Here is a 23,970-nt window from a genome sequence, read left to right as displayed (position 1 = left end):
TAGGCGCATAGTATCAGTGTAACTATCAAATTTTTTTGAAGACAGTCTGGCCAGGGTAGATGTAATTTTTAAAAATGTATTCTGTCTATTTTTTCTACTCTATTATTCTTGTAAAGAGAAAAAGAGAGGATTACTACGAGAAACAGGAAGTCAGCTGTAGTTTTGAGGCAATGAAATTCGACGTAAATATACGAACCCAGCAAATCTTCTCGAGGGAGGCATTGTCAGAAGTATGCGACTAGTTTGCTGAAGCAAAACAGAGAATTAACCCTTAAGGTTCAAGGTTTATCTTTAATTAATGATAAAACAAAACGTCAAGATTTTACCTCTTCATAAAATTAATAATTATTTTCAATTACAAGTGTTTCATTTAAACCGTTCCATTATTCTTACACTCTCTCATGACATTTTATGCATATACTTCAACCGAATGAACATTCTTAATCACCCCATCTTTCCCAAAACATAAAAATGCAGCAACATCTACTGATTATCCCTCATTAATCCACCCCATTCGGATATGCTTTCAAACATTCTTTAAAAGTTTAGTTGGCCCGTGCAAGTTAAATCTCTTATTGTATTCAGTGGAACTACTTAGCTTTTGATCTATCCATCTGTATTCAGGAATTTCGTGAAACTGTTGTTAAGACACGGGTCACAATCACATTCAGTAAAATTAAAATAACTGAGTTAGTTTTCGCTTGTGTTTTATGAGCTGCCTTCCTTCCTAAACATTTCTCCAAAGAGTTACCAATTATTTAGAAGAAAAAAAAAAAGAGAGAGAGACGGCTAAGTCTGTGAATATAATTTTTCACAGACTTAGTGTTTACCACCTACCTGTTTATGTTTTCGCTAAAATAGACGATTGGCATGAGTTTTCCTATTTTTCACATCCTGGATAGAATGCAAATCAAGGTCTTTCCAACCAAAGGGCAATGCGTCATTTACCAAGTACAACTTCTATTTATTCGAGTCAAGTGCCAATGAATTTTATTCTCTTCCTTGTAATGTTCTGCTGAACAAGATATATTCTATTTACACACATAATGTTTATCGAATATCAAAGGATTCAGAACTGAAAACAAAACATAAGGATTTCACTAGTTGGCATTTCCATATATATATATATATATATATATATATATCCTACACGTGATAGGAAATCTAAAAGTTACTTCCTGCACAAGGAAGAAAAAAGAAACTTTCTTGTGATACCGATGCCAGTGAGATGTTGGATATTAATTTATTTCATTAATTTAAAACGGGTTCGAAACTGAATGCTCATCTAGTGGAGCCTTTTAACGTCTGCAGGTTTCTGCTTATACTTCTCTGGGCACAAAGCGATGAGTTACTCCATGGAGACACACGTTATAATAATAATAATAATAATAATAATAATAATAATAACAACAATATTTTTATCAAAAGTTAATCAAATTTTATCAAATTTTTATCAAGTTAAATAAGGTTCCATTGTATATTTTAATGCACTTCTAGTGAAATTCTTTATTATTACTAACAGAAAAATATTTATAACAATATAAGGTTTCAAACCAGGATTAAACTGCTTAGTTTGTTGCGGTAAAAAAGTGCCGTATCACTTCTCTCTCTCTCACTTCCTCAGAATAAAATTCAGCTCCACCCAAAGATCTTCGTCTCCTGCAGAGAGAGAGAGAGAGAGAGAGAGAGAGATCATCAAAGAAATGTTTACCGAACGAATAGCCGTGGGGATGTGCAAACAGTGGTTTTCGGTGACTTCTCTAATTTCCTCTCCACATGTCTAATGGACATTCTTTTCGGAAAGGTCTCCCTGACGACGATATGAAAATCCTTTCAGTTCTTGCCCATAATCTTGTTTACGGTCCTATGGGGCAATGTTGAACACACGACCCTAAAGTAAAGGCAAATTCTCGGTGGATTCCTTTCGATAAAAGAGATTTAATCTTCATAAATACGCCGATTGGTAGGGATAAGAAGGTATGGACAGTAGGGAAATTCTGAAAGACATTCAACCCCAATTGTAAACTTTTATGTTTGAGATGAAAACTTTTTAAAAAAAATTTAACAGCAGTCTGAAGGAAAGAGAGCTGCACTCTTCAGTAGAAAACGCGACATCTGTATAACTAAATAAAAAGATAAAATGCACGTTTTTGTGAGATGGCTTCTTTAGTGCTGCAGGTTGATCAGTATTGAAAATGTCTGCCTTCAACTAGTAGAAAACTATTGCGGTGGGGAATATTAATACTCTCTCTCAAAGTCAAGACTGTATATGAAATGAGACTCAAATAAAAACAGCTATTTTGGAAACTAACAAATAGAGACATAAACACAGTACAAGCAATAGACAGTTTTCAGGAACAATGTTCGCAAAAACAAATAAAAAGGATGGATATTAAGAACAGGATATTAGGATTGGGATTTTAGGAATAGGATATTAAGACAACCTAAGTAAAATAAAAAATGGTAAATCAGCAGGAGAAGGTGGGATAAACTCCGAACTGTATAAATTTGCTGGAAACAAATTTCATCATAGATTATTAAAACTTTTAAATAAAACATATACGAATGAACAAATACCAACAGAATGGAATACAAGTACAGTAATACCTATATTTAAAAATGGTGATAAAACAAAACTTGCTATTTATAGAGGTATTAGTTTATTGAATACATGCTGCAAAATATATAGTAGAATACTTAATGAAAATGTGAAAATGTACAGTGAAAAAAATATTAGAATGTTAAAATGGACTTAGAAAAGGATGCTCTACAATGGATGCAGCTTTTTGTTTTAAACTACTTATAGAGAAAAGAAGAGAATTTAATTTGGAAACTCATCTTTTATTTATAGATTACGAAAAAGCATTTGACAAAGTAAAAAGATACATACTGTTTGATATATTACAAAGAATAAATATATCTAATATTTTACTACATGCACTATTGAATATATACAAAGATAATGAAATAAAAATAATAATAAATCAAAAAATGGCTGAAAAACAATGTACAGATCAAGGAGTAAAACAGTGCCCTCTGTCTCCAACATTGTTTAAATGTTGGAGACAGAGGGCAGAACTGCAAAATACGCATTATTAGACAAAAAAAAGCGAATATATTTTTAAAGAACTAAAAATAAAATCAACAGAAGAAAAACTAAACAACTGATAAACTATAACCCAATTAGAAAGGGAAGGCCAGGTAGACCTCAAAAGAGGATATTAGATGGATAATGAGACTGGAACAGACCAATATGGTCTATATCCGTAATTAGCGTTATGATGATGATGATGATATCAGAGAAATGCTTGCGAATTCCCGTTTGAAGTTTGGGCATATAATGAGAATGAATTTAGAAAAAAATACCAACAGGAAGCAAGAAAGCCGAATTTGGAGAAATATCCATGAAGACAGCCACTGGACTGCTAGAATTCGGAGAGGATTTTATATTCTCAACAATTAAAACTATAATGCCTGATTGCACTTCGAAATTGCAGTCGCCCTCTTGCTTCCTTTATTACTTTGGCTCACATTTTAATGCGATATTTTTGAGCCATCACTTATTTTTTTATATGTAGTAGATAAAACCATTGACAAATAACTTATTAACTAAGAGACAACATCACAATTCAGTTTAGAACAACAATGCATAGAACAAAGCAACATCCATAGCTCAGTCGATGCTGATGAGAAAGACATGGATCGAACCTGGTCTACAAAGTATACAAAGTCTTCTGGTATACAAAGAGCCTTTATCAGGGCATTCAACTGAAGGTGAGTTAGGCAGTCTCATACGGAGTTGCAGTGTTTCTTTTTCAAGAAACTGGGTTTTTCATCCTGTAAAACAGGCAAACCTGCCAGAAGAACACAAGCAATTTACAAACACAGCACATATGATGCAGATGGGATTAACCGCCTTATCACAAGCAGTAAGCTGTTTCTAAGAAGCTAAATTAGTTAACCGTGACATGATACTGAGCCCAACACGAAAAGAAAATGGAATGGGATAATACCTCAATGGAAGAAAAGTGGCAGACAAATAATCTTCAGCTTAGAGAGCAGGGATTACAGCAGATGGAACACTGTCCTAATGATTCTTGTAATAAGAGTATTCAGTGACTCGCAACAGGACTTGGGTTAACAGCAGATGTCACTAAACTTCCTGGAGCTTGTTATAGTTTCAATCCGAAAATAATTTAATCCTCTTTCAAGCAACAAATAAGTACAGTATTTTGCGTTTTTCTCCATAGTCAAAGGTTAAAGTCTTTGACTGTGAAGATTGGGAGAGCATACTCCGGAGGCACAGAGGGACGTAGATATTCATAACAATGACTTCGTGACTTTTAGTCGTAACGTTTTTTTTCTTTTCTTTTTCTTGAAATCGAGAGGTAGTTGATCTCCACCTGCCACGTCCGAAGTTCTTCCATTCGGTTACTAGATCTAGATGTACTGTTGCTAAATAAGTATAATTACCTATTACAATTTATAAATTATTATTTATAACTTATGGTTAATATCTTATCTTTATAACTAAAATGTATAAATATATGCTATTAACTTGAAAGATTAAATATTTTATATTAACATATATTATACATATACAGCATATACTCGTATATGATACCTTCTAGTATTAGGTTTTAAGCATAAAAATAGGTCGTAACTGGGAAGGAAGAGTTGTAGGAATGAGTAACGCTTGAAGGGAGTACAAAAAGCATATAGCGATGGGGGGGGGGAACTCGTCTTATGAAACAGATCATTCCCGAGGGACAATCAGGATCTAATTGATCAGGATCAAATGAATGTAATTTTTATCCATATTGCGATCCCTAATAGTATCTCTCAACAATCGAAACAGCAAAGAATTTAGATTACTTTTAAAGTATCGAGCGTTTGAATAGACTTCTGTAAGTTCCATAAATCTTGGTCAGAATGGCCTTACAGATTTGATTCTAACCACCGATTAAAGAGTTGTCTTTGCATTTATCTGTTATCATCTCGAAAGGAACTCGAATTTTTTTAAAACTGGTTGCCCACCAAAGCACACGATCAACACAAGAGTACATGCAAATAAAATATGTTAATAGTAATAGAGGCTATTATAAACCCCTCCTTATTTCATAGCCGAATGAACAGAGGGAAAGTTTCGAAACAGACCACAGAGTTTATAAGAATACAACCCTCGATATTGAAGTTGTCTGGGCTTGCACCACTTAAAAGACACGAGCTCTGTCCCCTTAAGGCTTTTGCCTGGTCTCTGAGAGAAGACAAATAACATGATTTTTCTAACAAAGCTGATAACTTCAGATCCACAGCTTTTTGTTTCTTATTCTTCGTACTAAAGATGAGAGCTTCTCAGAGCAATTCATTTCGGCAGTAAAATGCTTTTAATCTGAATTCTCTAGAACAGCGCTTGCTTATTTTAGGTAGAAATTTGATATTTCTATTTGGAGAGGCCCAGATGGAAATCTACGTACAGATGGAAAGATGGATATAATGGACTATAGTGTGAATAAAAACTTGAAATTTTAGATAATAACATCACTTCTTTTTCATGTATTCGTTAGTAACAAAGCCGAAAATAATTAGAACAACTTATGGCCGCTATGTATCAATTGAAAACGCTCGAGTTCGAGATGGCTTTTTCATCTCTTAAAACGCTTGAGTGTATAACGGTTATCTCTACTAAAATACAATTCCCAATTCAGTTATGATCCAAATTCTTCTGTTTGCAGACCCCCCCTCTATAAATCGCATTATGTAACCGATTTCGACCAAATTTTCGTATATATTCGTATATAATCGAGTATATCATGTACTTAGAAAGCAAAATTTACATTAAAATTTTACAATTTGTTAATAAAAATTATGTAAAATATTGACAACATTGTGTGTGTGTGTGTGTGTGTGTGTGTGTGTGTGTGTGTGTGTGTGTGTGTGTGTGTGTGTGTGTGTGTGTGTGTGTGTGTGTGTGTGTGCACATGAAATACATATGTTGTCAATATTTCACCTAATTTTTATTAACAAAATGTAAAATTTTTAAGTAAATTTTGTTTTATATCTGAGTATATGCTATACTCGATTTACCTCTTGGCCTGCGAAGCCTGAAATATAGCCCTTCTCAGGAAAAGTTTGCAGACTTCTGGTTCAGACTCTTATGATCACACCTACATCATGCGACACAGTGCTGTAGGACTGCATCATTTTAACAAGCATATTGTTCCAAGTGATTATTCACATAAGGGATTAAAACGAGGACACTACTGCACTGGTCAGATGGTGTGTGTGGGGGGGACCATTCTTACGCGTTCAAAGGATTTCATGCATTCTGTGTAACTATAATGCGCAGCCACTAACCTCTCCCGATGGTTCTTCTGTCCACGTGCGGTACCGACTACAAGAGTGACAACTTTGAAAATATAGAAGGGCGTTCTGATCGTACATTATCGTGCAGACTCTTCCGACCTTGACAAAATGTATGTAAAGATCATAGTACGTCCATTCTGTACAGCAAAGCTTGGTCCCCCACGCTTACCGTGGACTACGCCAGCAGTCACTAACATTCCGTTCTCTTTCAATGGATTTTTATTCATGAGAATTTTTCAACCATCGTAAACATGGCTTAACAGCGGCTCAGTCGACGCTCACCCACCCTAATGTCTCGTGTCTACCTCTCTCTGCGCATCATTTGTTCTGTTAAGTGGATGTTTACATCCTCAATGAGTAGCAGTTATCAGTACCATGCACACAGAAGTGTTCTGGTGACGGTCTTCCTAGGTATGATAATCATGCCAGTACTTTCTTTCCAACCTTCTTAAATAATTATATACTTTTAATTAAATAATGAAACAAACAAACAGAAAAATTCACAAAAGCAGGTTGAACATGCAAACTCTTAGAAAGATGAAGACATTGGAGCAGATACATAAAGTCTACTGTAGAGAAAGTTAGAATAAATTTTGTTACAGAAAACACACAGACTTGTTATCTGACATTTTTATCCAACAAATGAACAACACGAAAATTGGAGATTTCATAGAAGCGAAATAGTTTGCAATTTAACATGCTATAAACAGATCATTTGCATAAAATATATAATTCTGGATTTTAAAAAAATTGTATCGACAATGTCCATTTTGCAGAAACAGTAGAAGAGGAGCAGCAAGCGATACTAACTGATGACTTCCAGAAATCTTTATCTGTAAGACCGGTAAGAGATTGTGGAATTTTAAAACAATCGAAGGTGAGTTAGCCGATCTCATACGGAGGTTGCAGGGTTTTTTCTCCCGGAAACTCGGGTTTTTCATCCCGCATACATACAAATCGGCCCTTCAGAACACACGCAATTTACAGACAAAAATTACTAGTTGTGGTGGTGTTGGAGGTGGGCGGTAGATGGCGTTGATGGAGATGATTCGTAGTAGAGGTTAGGTGTAGAGACAGTTGTAGGTGTCCTCCCGCGATGAGTCTTCGGACTCCTTGGAGGTATCAGGAATAATAATAATAATAATAATAATAATATCTAACTTTAGCTGGTATGTCAACAAAGATGGCGTCCAAGGCAGTCTTCACCAGGATACTAAGACAACTAATTTACAACAGAAAGAAGAATTCTGGGTGAAAGAGAAAGATGAAGATCGGGAATCAATGTTTCGCATGAATCTGTTGAAATCCTTATTGACTGTTGAAATCCTTATTGACTGTTGAAATCCTTATTACTAAGGATTTCAACAGTTCAGAAGTGTTTATTACAACAAAAATACTGAATGGAGTGCTGATCAATGACAGCATTCCATGCACTATTTTTGTTGAAGAGTCTGATATGTCAGACTACAGCTAATCGGGTCTGGAGACAACCGCATATGTCAGACTACAGCTAATCGGGTCTGGAGACAACCACATGAATTTTGATTCCACATACTTAAGGATCTGTTATGATGTAGGGAAAATTTTGTTCAGCGACGCATAAAACAGAAGTTCTTCTTTATGGTCATATATTCACCTGAACCTCCAGTCCTATCGTGTACTCCCTACATAGGGCTGCACAAAATATTCAATAATGAGAACGTTAATGTCCAAAGCCAAAAAAAAAAAAAAAAAAAAAAAGTGGCAAATTTTCGAAAGTAATTTTCGGAGCATGGCATGAGAAGGCGTTAAAACAGGTGTTGCTGCCAGGAATAGTTTCGTGAACCGACTCCTACTGAACACGTGACATATTTTGAAGAGATGAAATAGTAGTTCAAAATTTGTCTGTATGGAATGCGACCTCTTCTCCACTTGATGCCACATCACTGTACAGAGTCAATTCGAAAGGCTATGGGAATGCCTGAAGTAGTTATTGCAATTTATCGAACAGCAGTCAATTTAACTTTTTTCCACTGGAAACAAATTCTTGATCCTTTCAGTGAGACAATTTTTGGAATAAATCGAAATCAAAGGAAGGGAAAGAAAGGAGAAAAAGTACGAAGTAGAGATTTGTATCTCGAGATGCCGTGACTGTTATCTCCAATTTTTTGTCATTTCACTAGCATATACTATTCTGCCTCGAATGATCACTTAAAAAATTCCTTATTATAGAATTATATCATTAATGTCATCCCAAAAATAAATACAGTGTTTGAAATTTCGAAATCCAGCGGTTTTTTATTACCTGCCATTAAAAGCATACCACAGTAACGCGAGTCAGAGATTAATCCGAGTTTAAGCAAGCGATCCCTAGGCATAATAAATTTCTCCTGAGCTGCTAGGCTAACATTATTTTTATTGTATTTTACTGTTGTATTATTGTTACTCTTGTTATCATGCTGCTGGAATTTCAGAGGCATTTTATTTCAATAATTTTTAAAACAATACTGTTGGCCAAGCAGCTGCTTCTAAATTGCCGCGATATATTTCTATATACTGTACAATTTACTATTCACAAAGTTGCTTTATGTGAGATGACTTTTAGAAGATACCAGACATTTTTATAAAATTAGGTAAACCAGCAGAAGAATAACTGATTAAAATCTGTTGAACGATGCTATATTTTGTAGAGGTTTCTGGGTAACCTTACTTTTTTCAACCTCTTCATTACAATTGTCCCTTTTCCCGTTTTGGTCCCTCTCTTCTGAAATCATCCAAAGAAACCTCAAGTAACGTAAGAATGGTTATATTCCAAATCTCGTCGAAATCGGTTGGGAAATCCCGCCTGTAGAGATGTCTGCCGAGAAGGTAAACAAACAAACAAAAACAACAAAAAAAAAAAAAAACACTTGGAATCGTTTTCTACTTTCAGTAATTTCATTAACTATAATTGTCGCTTCACTTTTTGTGAATATCTCTCTCTGAAAAAAGTGGTGCATAAATAACATGTAACTTGGAACCGAAGTTACAGAAGATCGAATTTGGGCTTTGATGTTTCTTGTAACAATTGTGGTCATTGACTACAGTACTCTGCATGCAGAGTTCTAACTTTGATTACAAAAATTAAATTTAGAAGATCTCTCTCTCTCTCTCTCTCTCTAGGTCCTTGCACGTATATGAAAGTTAATTTCATTGTTTAATCTCCAAGTAAGAGTGTTTACAATGATACTACCATTTTAGCAGAGGCATAAGCTCACGACTTTATAAATGATGATGAATGAAGGTTTTTAATGATGAAGAAACTAGCAGTATTCATAAACTGGGACTGCATTCACTAAATGCGTATTTCTGATACCTCATCAGCAGATGGTTCTGGGTATTTATGAATTCGGATAGGAGGGATGAAGAAAGCCTATAAAATTTATTACAAGCTAATCAAAACATGTTAATTAAAATCTGTGGTATCAGCACTGGTTTATCACGAAAATTTCTATATTTACATATGGAATATTACAAACGATTAAAACCAAAGTGAATTCTGAAATAACGCTAACTACTGTCAAATATGACCCGAAATATAACGGAAGGCAATACCTGTGAGAAAAATATAAACAGATAGACTTACCAAAACAATGCACCACTAGAAACAGAAGACCAGCGGCAGTCGCAAGTTTCCAACCTGATTGACTATCTGTAGTATACATCAGCTTTCAGAGAAGTTTCTTGAGTGGATATGGAAGAGGGTACAGTGAAATCTCAGAAATATTTGCACCACTGCACAGTGACGTATTATCAGCGTAGAGCATACTCCATTTTTTCTCCTTGGCTATGTTTCGGCACTCAGCAATATGTTTCTCAAGAAAGGAAGCAGGCGTAGTACGATGCGTGAGCGCCGATGGCGTGCGTGTTCCGGAATAGTACGCGTTTGTCACAGCGCGGCAGTCAAAGTGTCTCTTTTTACGCTGAAAGTAAATCCCTAAGATAAAAATACGTCCATAGTATAGGGATTTGCATCGTAATTTTAGAAACTGTAAATATAAATATATACTTCTGCCGAATTCTAATTCAAACGATTAACAGAATCCTACCTACATACATACATTCATTCCACTGAAGTTTTCTATGAGCTGTTTCGTCAATGTCACTAGTGAGGGCGTGACGAGCGCACAATATGCAATTCTCAGCAAACGAGAGAAGTTAAGACTGATTGTGTTAATGTGTAGGGATTACATTATTGTTTTGCTTGATCTAAGAATTCTTTTATTGGCAATCTCTTTAAATGCAACATATAAGGGGATAAATTCTTACTCTTTTAAAACATCACCGATATTTTTCTAGTGTGAATTTAGTTACGTTTCACCTAATCAGTCAACATGGAAGGAAATAATAAACTGAAGGTAGGCAGAATGTAATCAGTGCCATCTAGTGAGAATCAGCGAGATCATACGGAGAAAACTCACACACACACACACACACACACACACACACACACACACACACACATATATATATATATATATATATATATATATATATATATATATATATATATATATATATATATATATATATATATATATATATATATATATATAGCAGATACTAAAAACTAACCCAACTTAATATATATATATATATACTGATTAGATTAGTATGGAAATTATTGCAACTCTTATCATCTTTATTATTATTACATGACACCTCTATGGAGTCAAGTCCAAGGAGTCAATAAAATTGAAAAACTGCAGTTTCCACTTAGAGATTTGATTAGATAACAACTTCAATTACTTATTCATCAATTATTAACACTGCAAACGAAACGCAAAAACTGATTTACATTCAATGAAACTAAATAACAAGACATAACTAGTTTAAATTTGATCTGAAAAATAGCTAGATACCCCAATTTTAATCATAACTTGAACAGAGTTATGATTAAAATTGGTTATGCATTTACAGCTTAATTTCCGATTTCATGGAACGAAGACGGCACTAGGAACGAATTAAATAAAATATATCATCGAGGATACAATGTAACAGTTGTAACGTGTCCACACACAAAAAAAGTAAAAGAGATTAGACTGAAAGCATAAGGAAGACATTCTGTGGGGAACGAAAAGCAGCCTTGATTGGTGGACGAGGGTCTTACAGTTTCTCATATGGGGAAGTTTCGCTGAATCATATTTATTGAGATCAGGATGCTTTTTAAGATCAGATGTGCGGTTTCAAAATAATAATAATAACATTTTTATTTCCTACTGTGATGAAATAACTTTGTTCTCGTAGGGTGCAAATAGCATGCTCTGCTAGAACCTGACTGACCATAATCGAGGTGTCAGATCAATTTCTTTCTTGTGTTCTTTCAGTTAGATGAATTTTTAAATCAGCAGCAGATACTAAAAACTAACCCAACTTAGTAAATATGGTTGTGTGAAACTCCCCATGATATGGATAACTGAGTCTTCTATTTAATAACCAATGGTCGTGCTGCAGCACCCCACAAAGAGCGTCCATTTCAGAACTTTAGGCTTCTAGTATAATCTTTCTTTGTGTGTGTGTGTGTGTGTGTGTGTGTGTGTGTGTGTGTGTGTGTGTGTGTGTGTGTGTGTGTGTGTGTGTGTGTGTGTGTGTGTGTGTGTGTGTGTGTGTGTGTGTGTGTGTGTGTGTGTTTAATTCTTCTGAAATATCCCGCTTAGAGTGCGTCTCTGTGACAGAGACGAAATATTGGAGGAATTAAAGCTTTCTTTAATTCATTTCTGGTTCTGTCTGCATCCAAAAAAAAAAAAAAAGAGAGGAAAAAATTTATTAGAAATGTAATCAATTTTCCTAATAAATTAGTAAACTTACTGAAAAAATAACTAGGTGAGTAAGCCGGAAGTGATTTAGTAATGAAATAATGCTATTGCTGATTTGGATCTGATTCCTGTCTCAGAAAAAGGAAAGTGATATCTCAAGAAGGAAGAAGAGTATAAGGCTTGCTTTATTTGTTATTAGACTTAAGTTCAAGTCTAGTCGCCGACTGGAGGATTTTGGATTTTTCGTCCCGTAAACTGAAGAATAATCGTGAGTTTTAAATTATTATATTTAATAAAAAATTATATATTAATTTACAAAATCATGCATTTAAAAGAAAGTAGTCACTTAGCCTCTTTTGTAAATTTTTGCTGATATATCGAATTTGCCTGCATTGAATATTGAAAAAAAAACGCCCTGAATTAAAGCCATATTTTATTAGAATACTGAATCTTATGTGCATATGTTCATCTCTCTCTTGGAAGTTGTTTCTGGTATTATACAACGGCAACTAATAATATGAATCGTGTGTTATCTCTGATAACTGCGGGTATTTTCCAGGGAGCGTGTCTGTTTTGCTTGGGCAAAGTACCCCACATTTCTAGAAAGGAACCCTTCCACTTAAAATCGACCAATTCCTCTTCATTTGAAAAGGTCTTATAAAAGCTCCTCCTTGCTTTCAATACGAAATTTGAACTCGGGTCTTTCAACTAAATAATGCAAATCATTCTAAATGCACTGCTGAGAAGTTCCTCCTGGAAGAATTAGCACATCTGAATTTAATGTCTGTTGCTACACAAGCATGTACAGCTAAAATCTTGGTAACAGAGCTAATGAATCATGAGTAATTAATATCATTTTGTCTTATTATTATTATTATAAATATGCGCTAAATATGAGATTCCAGTAAAAATTTCTAGTCCTTACTCATTTTAGTAATCCAAACTCACGTTACTGCCAGTTCTACGAGTTGCTTTGTACTGCGCTATGAATAACGACTACTCCATTGTTAAAAGAGGAAAAAGAAATAGCTGGAGGATTATGATAGGATCATGCTTGCTCATGAACTCGATGTAGTGTAATTTGACAGGTACACGAGAGTCGGCCATGAAAAGAAATGTGTTCGTGTATTTTTTTAAATGGAATGTTACTTTTGCGAGACGTGTCGATAAACGTTAAAATAGCGATGTACAGGGTTGCCAAACTATTTGTAAAGGAAGTTTTTGAGATGACCAGGAGAGAAAATGTTTCACAGATACTCTTAAAAAGAAACTGCACTGTAGAAAGTGAAATATTTTATTAATTTGTCAATTTTAATGAAAACTATTATTTTTGTTATTTACACAGATATAATAGTTTTCATCAATTCTTTCATTAATTTCATTAACTGCAATTCTCAAACTAACACACTAACTGGAGAATCACAACTAAGTGATTAGAAGCTGCGTACTTATTTCCGTCATAAATGAATGGAGAAAAAATAGAGTTAGATATTTTTAACGTTGCTTATTCATGAGCTTACCAGACATGCTATAAATTTCATAAATTCAAATTTAAAAGACAATTCAAACGAAATTTTGGTGCAGGAATCCTGAAAACATAATTCATTGAGATGAGAGTAAAAAACGCAAAGTAGAAAATTCTTAATATTTTTAAGAACTTCAAAATTTTTACTATTTTTAAATTTTTCAAAATCCCTCAATTTTTGAGATCAGAATTTCTTGAATTTAGATGTTATTATGCAAATCCAGTACTGATGCCGTAAATGTTATTTATTACTATGAGTTCGATACCTGAAGACAGTAGTGTAACTAGGTATTTTCATAGCAGAGCAAAACACCTCTTCCACAGGGGTTGTCAAGATATACTGTTGCGAATTAAGCATTATGCAAAACAGCAATTCAATGTTTGGTGATGTTCCGGCGAACAAGACCACAGACTAAACTCGATATGAGCCAAAATGGATGAATCACTGTCAGTAAAAAGTTATACATGGTGCACCTGTTAGTCGCACATTGATAACAATAGAGTGAAAAACTTGGCCTAATGAAAATTATCATTTTAAAGTGTCTGCATAAGTAGCTAATGCTGCGTAAGAGTGAAATTTTCTACTTCTTGTCATATAGCAATATGAGGGTGTCCTAATAGCGTGATTCAGTACTGAAATTCATGAAAAAGATAACTGATCATCACAAGGCAGAAATTCAAAGACAGACTTAGTAGAATGCGGTATCATTTTCCATTACAGGAAAACCTCGCTTAACGCGATTTCGTTATGCGCGATAATTAGCTAGCGCGATTGAATGAAATGATACTATTTCCCGCGTCAAGCGAGTGATTAATCAGTTAATTCGATTTTTTTTATGATATGCGAAATTTCATTGGCCTTAATAACTCAGCTAATAACATTATTGAAGAAATCAGCACAACTGGAAAAGAACTTAAATTTAATGAACTGGATAATGAAGATGTGAGAAAATTGCTCGATTCCCATTCAGAACAGTTAAGCGAGAATAATCTCCTTCAACTAGAAGAATAACGTGCATATCAAAAAGAAGAAGATAAGGAGTACAAAGAAGAAGAAAAGGTTACGACTAAGAAGCTAACTGCAGAAGAACTTCAGCTAGTTTTCAATCACATTGAGTATGCTGAAGAAATTTTGTTTGATGCTGATCCTGATATGGAAGGAAGCTTCGAGGTCCTCCGAAATCTTGATAAAGGAATCGCCAACTATCGCAAATTGCATGACAAGATGAAAAAGTCGAGCACTATTCAAATATCTTTATTTATTTTTTTTTTGTAAAAAGGTAACTCATTCAAATGTTCATACATCAAATGAAAATTTAAGCATTTGATTTTTGTTAACTTTGATGATTTTATCCTTTAATATAGCTTTTTTTTCTCAAATTTACGCTAACTGATGGATGAATTATAATTATTCCTGTTATATATTGTATTCGCTTAAAGCGATTTCGCTTATCGCGCATTAATTGATGGATTAATTAATCGCGTTAAGCGAGGTTTTCCTGTATTTGATGAAAATACATATAAATTCTCCTTCTCTTCCTTTCTCTGCTTCAACTTCTTTCTTTCTTTTCATTTCTTCTCTCAGTTCTTCAAGGAGTATTAGTTAATGTAAAATAAGGTTGGCATACATTAATAATTCTATTCACGTGTGTGTGTGTGTGTGTGTGTGTGTGTGTGTGTGTGTGTGTGTGTGTGTGTGTGTGTGTGTGTGTGTGTGTGTGTGTGTGTGTGTGTGTGTGTGTGTGTGTGTGTGCGTGCGTGCGTGCGTGCGTGGGTGTGGATACGGGTGTGTGGGTGCGTGTGTGTGAAGGCAACAGTTTTCTTTATTAGAGAAGAAATTTCCCAGTTTCTGGAAAAATAAAAAAGGTGTCTTGTCCGATCCATATACCAGGATGGTCTGAAAAATTCTCGGCCTCGACCATAGATTGCAACACTATCAGCACGATTTTTTTTTTATAAGTTGGCACCCCTCTCATAAGCATCCAGTTGAAATTGCAAGTCATTCTATCAAGTAGTTTGTTTTATACAGCTGTCTGAAGCAAACGTGTTGTCTGCATCCCTTGAAATGGATGAAATTGAGTACCTTGTGGTTATAAAAGTCTTTGTAAAAGACAGATTTAACGCCAAAAGAAATTCATTCGAAGTTCATGAAAGTTTACGGGCACTCTTTTCCTTCGTTTTCGATAATTAAGAAATGGGCTGCCGAGTCTAAATGTGGTCGTACCAGCATTGAAGATGATCCACGAGAAGGACATCCATAAAGTCTGACAACACCAGAAATCATTCATGAAGTGCATGATATGGTATTGGATGACCGGCGAGTCAAAGTGAGTGGAATTGCTGACACTATAGGTATTTCAAAAGAACGTGTAGGATATATTTTGCATGAAGAATTGCAAAGGAAAAAGCTTTGTGCAAGATGGGTGTGGCACTTGCTCACAGCAGAACAAAAACGCACTCGCATGAAACTCTATGAACAGTGCTTGGAGCTTTCTAACAAGAATGAAACTGATTTTGTGCGTCGATATATTACTATGGATGAAACGTAGATTCACCATTACAAACCAGAATCCAAACAGCAATCAAAACAGTGGACAGAAGCCGGTTGTTCAGCGCCAAAGTAGACAAAGTCGGTTCTATCAGCAGGAAAGATCATAGCATCGGTGTTTTGGGATGCTAAAAGCATTTTGTTTATTAATTTTCTTGAAAAGGGTAAAACTATAACCGAGGAATATTATTCCGATCTTTTAACCAGACTAGATGAAAAAATTCGTGAGAAAATACCCGGTTTGTAGAAGAAAAAAAAATCATCTTTCATCAGAACAATGCACCTGCCCACAAAAGTGTTTTGGGAATGGGAAAATTAAGCATCTGAACTATGAATTGTTGGAATATCCACACGATTCCTCAGCTTTGGCTCCCTCCGACTTTTATCTCTTCCCAAAACTAAAACTCTTCCTCGCTGGTCAGCGTTTTTCTTCGAATCAAGAGGTGATTGCAGCTGTAGAGAGGTATTTTGCAGATCTTACTAAGAACCACTACAGGGATGGAATAATGGCGCTGGAGTAAATGTATTAGTCTTAAGGGAGATTATGTTGAAAAATAAAAATAATGTTTCAATTATAAATTCGGTTTTTTTTTCATTGTTAGGCCAAGAACATTTTGGACCACCCTTGTAATCCACGATCTTCACCTTTGATTGAAAATTCGTATATGAAGATTTTTATCTTACCAGAACGAGAATCTTACTCTTTCCAATCAAGCGACATCGTTGTTAAATTTAAACTGCGGTGGCATTCTGCACAAATTCTAAATGGTTTAATTCAAATACGAATCCTTTTCATTCTCAGTATTATAACTGTAACGTTTTTTGTTTCACGGATTAGGAGATAATTTAGAATTCCCACCGAGGAATCTAAGGCCATGCTTTGAGTTCATTATTACACAGTTCCATGTATTCCTCGACAAGTTTATTTATATTTTTGATGAAAAAATCCTTCCAATAGAAAAAAAAACTATTTTTCACTACATATTTAACAATAAAACTTTAAAAAGTGTAGCTCAAAGAGCCTGTGTAGCTCAGTGGATGTGGCGTTTGCACACCACCGCGCTAGGCCGCACGAAGGAAGTCTTGGTTTCGAGTCTAGTCGGCGACTAGAGGAAATTTTTCTAAGCCTTTTTTCGACCGGTTCCCGAGTTAGTCGATCTCTGGCACGGGCAAGCAGGTTTTTCCTCCCGGAAACTCGGGTTTTTCGTCCTGTAAACTCAAGAAAATCGACCGTAGAACCCACATTATTTCAGACATTAAATATATTGTGTTAGGGTTAGAGACCACGAGATGGCGGCACATTTGAGCCGTCTCTCTTCACTGCGTACCGCTTAATTAGTGATAGCCTTGGGCCATCTGTCCCTGATTGGGTACCAGTGGAGATTGAACTGCCCACTCAGTCTCCAAAAGTTAGATAGGGCTAAATGGCCTCGCCTACTCCCGTATATACGGGAAAAAAAAGGCGTTAGCTGTTTTTTTTTTTTTTTTTTTTTTGATAGAAAATAATCGATCGCGGTGCACATTCTTTGAACCACATAACATGGCAATGTTGGAATACAGGGGAAGCCATATGAACATTATGTACTAGAGTATATATTCCCATCTGCTAAGTATGGTGATAGCGGTCTTATGGTGAGGAGATGCCTCCTGATCTGGACTAGGATCCTTTGTCATTGTGCAAAAAAATATATATATGAACACCGAATGCTTCAATGCATTTTGAAACAATGATCTGCCAACGCTACGTGATTCTTAAAAATGATTCTCTCGGGTGAAACATTAAAATACTGCGCATGCTACTGTAATATTATTTCAGTATATGGGAATGCAAAGGTCATATAGACATCTTGGAGAAGATTTTCAAATGTCATTTGAGGTAACACTAAGAAACTAAACTCCAGTAGCGAAATCGATTGTCACTTTGGTGGAAGAATTGGCCAAAATAGATGAGATGGCTTGTAAGTTAGTGATATCCACACTTTTCATCTATGAAATCAGAATTTAAACTGAAATGTGACAAGGTACCAAGTCACATATATATATTCAGAATTAGAGAGATAAGAAGAATATCAGAAATGAACTATGAGAGCTGACAATAATATCACACAGATTTATGAAAACCAACACATTATTTGATTAACTAAACCTCTTATTAAAAGTTCAAAATTAAACTACAAGATATGAAGTAATACTTTTAGACTGAAATATATTGATATGTATCTTCAATCATCAGACGCGATGCATGCTTGTATAAAGGAATTAATATATATTCCTAGAACTGACTACATCTGTATAGTGTAAATTTGAAGTTTAAAACTGTTTACACTTCTAAAACTGTTTTAAAACCGTTTACACCTCTTCTTGGGCATTGTCCCAAGTGGCGTTTCTGGTCTTGACACTGAAACGAGGGGTTTCCGAAAAGTAAGGTAACATATTTTGTTTGTTTTTTCTCGAGGATATTTAATAATAGCAAGTTGAAATTATACACCAAGAAATAAGTAAACATGCACTATTTCCCCCTCAATATCTCCAAATTTATTGATGCACTTGTCCTAACAATAGATCAATTTATCAATACCAGTTCTGAAGACGTCAGTTCCCACACCAGTAACCAACATCGCACCGCCTGGTGAACTTCCTCATCAGTAGTGAAATGCCTTCTGGAAAGGTATTTCTTGAGGAGGGTCGAACAAATGGAAGTCTGAAGGCACTAAGTCTGTGCTGGGGAGGGAGGATGTGGCAGAGTTTCCCAACAATTACAGCGCAACCACTCACGAGTGGCGTGCGCAGAATGTAGAGCAAACAAAAAAGCGTTGTCGTGCAAACAAAATCAGCCCGCTTGTCAAGAGTCCTGGTCATTTGCGTCGAATGTTGTTTTTAGTTTGTCCAACGTTGCACAGTAGAGCTCTGCATTGATTGTTCCCCCCTTCGGCAAGAAGTCCACCAACAGAAAGCCATGACTTTTCGGAAAGTGGGAACAGTTTTTAATTTTTTTTCGTAGGAGACTGTGGATGTTTCCGGGTCATGGAGCCTTGTATGCTTTCTGGTGCAAAGTGATGAACCCATGTTTTATCTCCTGTGACTACAAGTGAGAAAACCCTTGCCTTTGTCACTGTATCGCAACAGATTCTCCTGACACATCCTTACTGTGTTGCCTTGTTCTCCTCTGTCAATTGCTAGTGACGGAGTGAGGAACCAGTGACACCAGTGAGGCACACCTTTCGAAAGCCGAGGACGTCGTGAATAATTTCGTAAACACTGGACTTACTCAAGTTCATCACTTGTGCAATTTCACGCACAAGTGATGAACTTAATGAGCGAAATGTCTTCATCGAGAAGACTTGTTTCGATGAAGACCTGAATTTAAGCTAGCTGTGGTGACATTGAAGTTTCTCTTCAATGTCGCCACAGCTAGCTTAAATTCATTGCACCAAAAACGCACCTGCCTCTTTGACATCACATCTTCGCCAAACATAACAACCAGTTCATGGTGAATATCACTTGTCGAAGCCTCCCCACCCACCCTTCTGCTTACAAAAAGGAATAACTTAACTTCATGGACACCTGTTTTAGAGCATACTCGCACGGTAGCCGCTATCTTGCAATTGGAATTAGCTGTGAGGTAACAGTAGCGCCTCCCTGAAATGGCAAACTTTTTAAGACGGCATTGTCTCAAAAAACTTACTCAACGTTATAAGCTAATGGAAAAGTATGGATTGTAGCCCAGTCAAAAGAAACTCAGTAGTTGAGTCTGCATCGAAGATGCCTTTGAAAGCATCTGGTTGCGAATCCCGTCTAGGATAAAGAACCTTTATAAGGGCTTCTTAACTGAAGGTGAGTAGTTAGCAAATCTCATAAGCGGTGGCAAGATTTTTCTTCTTGAAAATTACGTTTTTTATTCCGCAAAACAGACGAACTGGCCAGAAGCAAACAAGCAATTCAAAATTGCCCACCCTTCCGATAATAGAAAAAAGTGAAATGTAAAATTTTGTGGCAGAGATGTTATGGTGGTGGAACTATTTCTTCTAGTCCAATCTGTAGTTAAAGTGCCTGAAAAAACACCGATGAATAAGTAACACTTCTGAATAGTACAATGCTTCCTAAAATGTATACATTATGGCAATTTGAACAGAACCATGTCTCTGTTGACATGACAATCAGCCATCATGCAGGTGCTATTCTTAACCGAACGCTTTCGAGAATTGGAATATTTTATGCAGGCGAGTGGGTCCACCATTAGTACATGGACTGGTAGTCGGTCTGGAAGAAATATGGTTCGAAGTGCATGATTCATGTCATCACAAAGTGGTGGAGAGCATGTCTGGAAGGAGGTGAAGTGTGATTTCAGAAAAAGGAGGGCTACATGGTGTATATAGCAACTGCTTACTACTGTTATGTGGTAAAATATACATATATCAATTATCAATGGGATATTCGGGATTATATATTTGATTATATTTCAGATAGAATTTAAAATGAGCTTTAAAGACACTACAGCAATTACAATGAACACTGATAACTGTATATTGTATTTCTATTTTAGGTTTGTTTACTTGCATGAAAAAGGTTTGCTCGTAGATGTGTCTCTAAGACGCGATAGAAATTAGAACTAAAAGTAAATGTATCGAGCAATTCTGTAGTGGCAGGATTATATAACTGTATATATTCTAAGATGTCTTTAAAACCAATTTTCAACATATTTTCAAAGGGTGGAATAAAACAGTAAATTGTGATGATTTTTTTTCAGTTAGAAATTAGATATGATTGGTGATTCGCCTCAAGATAAACAAGCCCAAGAAATTGAAATATCAGTGCAGTCTTTAACCACACGACGTCAATATGGATAAAATACATCGCGCCTCATACACTTCGTATCCATCATTACAATTTTTAATAAGGCATCAATACTTCGCATCAATGCTAACCTTGACGTGTATACACATCATGGCCAGTTGCGTGGTGTGCTCTTGACTAGTTTCTCTCAGAGTAACACTCTTTCTCTGAGAAATAGCCTGTGAACCATCCCTGCTGAGATTAGACAACTGAGCCCCATTTAAGAACATATTGAAAACGTTATTGAAACGTTAAAAACGTATTGAAGAATATATTTAAGAACAAATTGAGTACCTAATGACTGAATACAGTTTTCTCATCAATTGAACTGCGTATATACTAACAAGTCGGTAGGATTTGAAGCGGAGGGGCAGACAGTGTTAAACTGGGTGTCCTTTACTCAATCTGCATTTGTTGCTTCATTGCATTGTTTAATTGCAATGACACAATGGTGTTAAAATTAAAATCGTGTTTAAAGTAACATCCATTTTCACAACTAATTTTTGCTGTTGATCAAGCTTTTCATTGTGCTCTACGCACCTTGCATGCCTTCAGACTAGAGCAATTCTAGACAGGGAATGGGGAACTTGCCACGATGAAAAATTCGAGGGAAAAATTTTATATTAAATAATAAGTAATTTAAAAAAATAGATGTGATGTATTGCATTATATTTCTCAGTGATTCTATCTGATTCCCCTGTTACAAATCATTAGCAAAGGGATGGATTTCAAAAATATCTGCTCCATTAGCAGTAACTGGCTGTTAACGAAACAAAATAATCTGAAATGTGTTGAAAATATTCAAGTGAATCTGCTAAACACTCTTCATTAATTAACTTTTGCATTCAAATAGAGTATTAAAAATCTGTATGTATTCGTGAAGATCGTAGAAAACAATCCAAAGATAGAGAGGGAAAATGTCATATATAAAGACTAATATCTTTCTATCGTTGAAACTATGACTGCCAAATGTTCTATAAAATCCATATTAAGCTATGTTCAAATGCAAAATTTTGAGCACCTGTTGTAATTTTCCCAATTGTATGTACATTGGCTCCTTTAAATGTATCTCCACTGCAATACTGACGTGCAATCCCACTTTCACCGTCACACTTTGCTATTTCCATATTTGTTTTATCAGTTTTCATAGTCTCCCCAGTGACGTTTTCTTTTCGATTTGACAGACAAATTATTAGAATCTCTAGGGTCACAGAAACCTTTAAAAGGTTTTTGTGTACTTAGAGATTCGAACTTTTTCGGTTAACTCTCCTTCACTTTTCAGGTAGAGTTTGGTCTCATACGTAGGAATCAAGGTTTTTCATCCAAGAAAAAGAGGCCAAGCGGTTGGAATCTGTTAATACACCGAGTTAACAGAACAAATGCTGCTTAGTTATGGGAATTTTTTTTGTTTTCAAAATCTTGTAAAGGCGATCATATCAATTCTCTATTATAACTATTAGACTTTAAATTATGTCGTTCATGTTCTTAAAAAATGGATATTGTCATGCGAAAAACTATTTGCCTTTCGCTTAATTTGAAAAGATTCAGAGTCATAAATAAACATTTTTCCAATACATGGAATGCCTGTATTTTCCATGTACAACACATTATATAAACGTAGAAGGAGAATCTGTGAAGTAATTGCCACCATCCAGGCAATTAAGAACGAGGAGGGTGAAAAGTTCTGATAAACACCAAGAACAAAAATTATATTAAAGCAATTGATACACTCACAAGAAAGAACATATCTTAAAACCCTTTAACCCCCCATGTTTCATTAAATTGTAATAATTTGTTGTTTTTCTTTTAGGATATATAAGAAGAGTTGCTTTAATATAATTTTTGTTCTAGGTGATTATCAGAACTTTTCAGCTCCCCCCTTCGTAAATCTCAAATATGCGTACATTCTGTGTTTCATAAATCTCTTTCATTTCATTGTTTCTTACTGTAAATATGACGTCATCGTTGTGTGTGAGGTTTCAGTATTTGGTTTCTTCTGGAGTATTTGCCTACTCTTCATAAGTATACTATTTTTATTTTGCTAATCTATATTCTGATACATTATTCCTGACCGAGTGCCGCCCGGTTCTATACCTCGAATGTAGAAGAATATAGTGTGGTTGAAATGGTTAGTTACTTTCTTTTATAATATATTGATTGTCTGCATGATTGTAAGGATATATCTTCATGATTTCAAGGCTTCTAAAAGATACTTATCTTTTGAGGAATCTATTCAATCGTTTTCTTATATATATATATATATTGTAAGGGTTTGCTCGCCATGGTGGTTGTTCTGGAGATAAGGTAGAGCAGTAGTTTCTCCGTTTGCTTTCTGCTCCGCAGTATTACAGACGTACACAATATAATCATATTGCCATCTGCAAATCTCTGATCACAAGCTTTTCCGTCATCATTTGGCTTCAACCTTGTGTCAGTACTGACAATGCTGCTTCCCAATGTCAGGGGCGGTGGCCCCAACAGGTACTTATTTAATGGCGGCACTACTCGCCATGTCACCGAGTTGTCATTGGGCTTTGTGAGGTTTTAAGTGAGACAGAGTTGCTACTTCTGCTCCCCCACGCCCTGATAGCTCAGTCGCTGTTGGTCCACGGCTGCTTATTCGCCAGATTGCTCTGCTTATATCGCAGCTAACCTCCATATCTGAAGGCTGTTCCCCGATATATATATATATATACACACACACACACATATTTTACGTTTGGAAGAACACCGTAGAGATATCTCCTATAACAGGACTAGAGCTAGCGCTCTCTCTAGCCACGTTCTCTTTTCAGCTAACTCAGACAAAGGCTGCCAACACATTGTGAACTGGACTCAAACTTCTAACATCCATGTGTGAAAGATTGTCGAATCTAGGGAAATATCTCTAGATTCCTCTCATATCAACAACAGCCTGAGTTTCA

General features: G+C 35.6%; 1 protein-coding gene across 1 annotated transcript in view; it reads right to left on the bottom strand.

Moving 5' to 3' along the window:
• The window catches only part of LOC150095468 (uncharacterized), a 78,504-nt gene extending 68,275 nt beyond the window's left edge, over positions 1–10,229 (bottom strand). Inside the window, exon 1 of the mRNA XM_090410577.1 lies at positions 9,971–10,229. Coding sequence (XP_090266703.1) covers positions 9,971–10,049 — 79 coding nt within the window. The 5' untranslated portion in view covers positions 10,050–10,229. The remainder of the gene's footprint in view (positions 1–9,970) is intronic.
• Between the last annotated feature and the right edge of the window lie 13,741 nt (positions 10,230–23,970).

The sequence above is a fragment of the Typopeltis vanoorti genome, chromosome 20 (genome assembly GCF_054136105.1).
Source record: "Typopeltis vanoorti isolate ZY-2024b chromosome 20, IOZ_Tvanoo_1.0, whole genome shotgun sequence".
In the NCBI taxonomy this organism is placed as follows: Eukaryota; Metazoa; Arthropoda; class Arachnida; order Uropygi; family Thelyphonidae; genus Typopeltis; species Typopeltis vanoorti.
The sequence above is the reverse complement of the archived record's forward strand: the minus strand, read 5'-3'. Positions and strand labels throughout refer to the sequence as shown.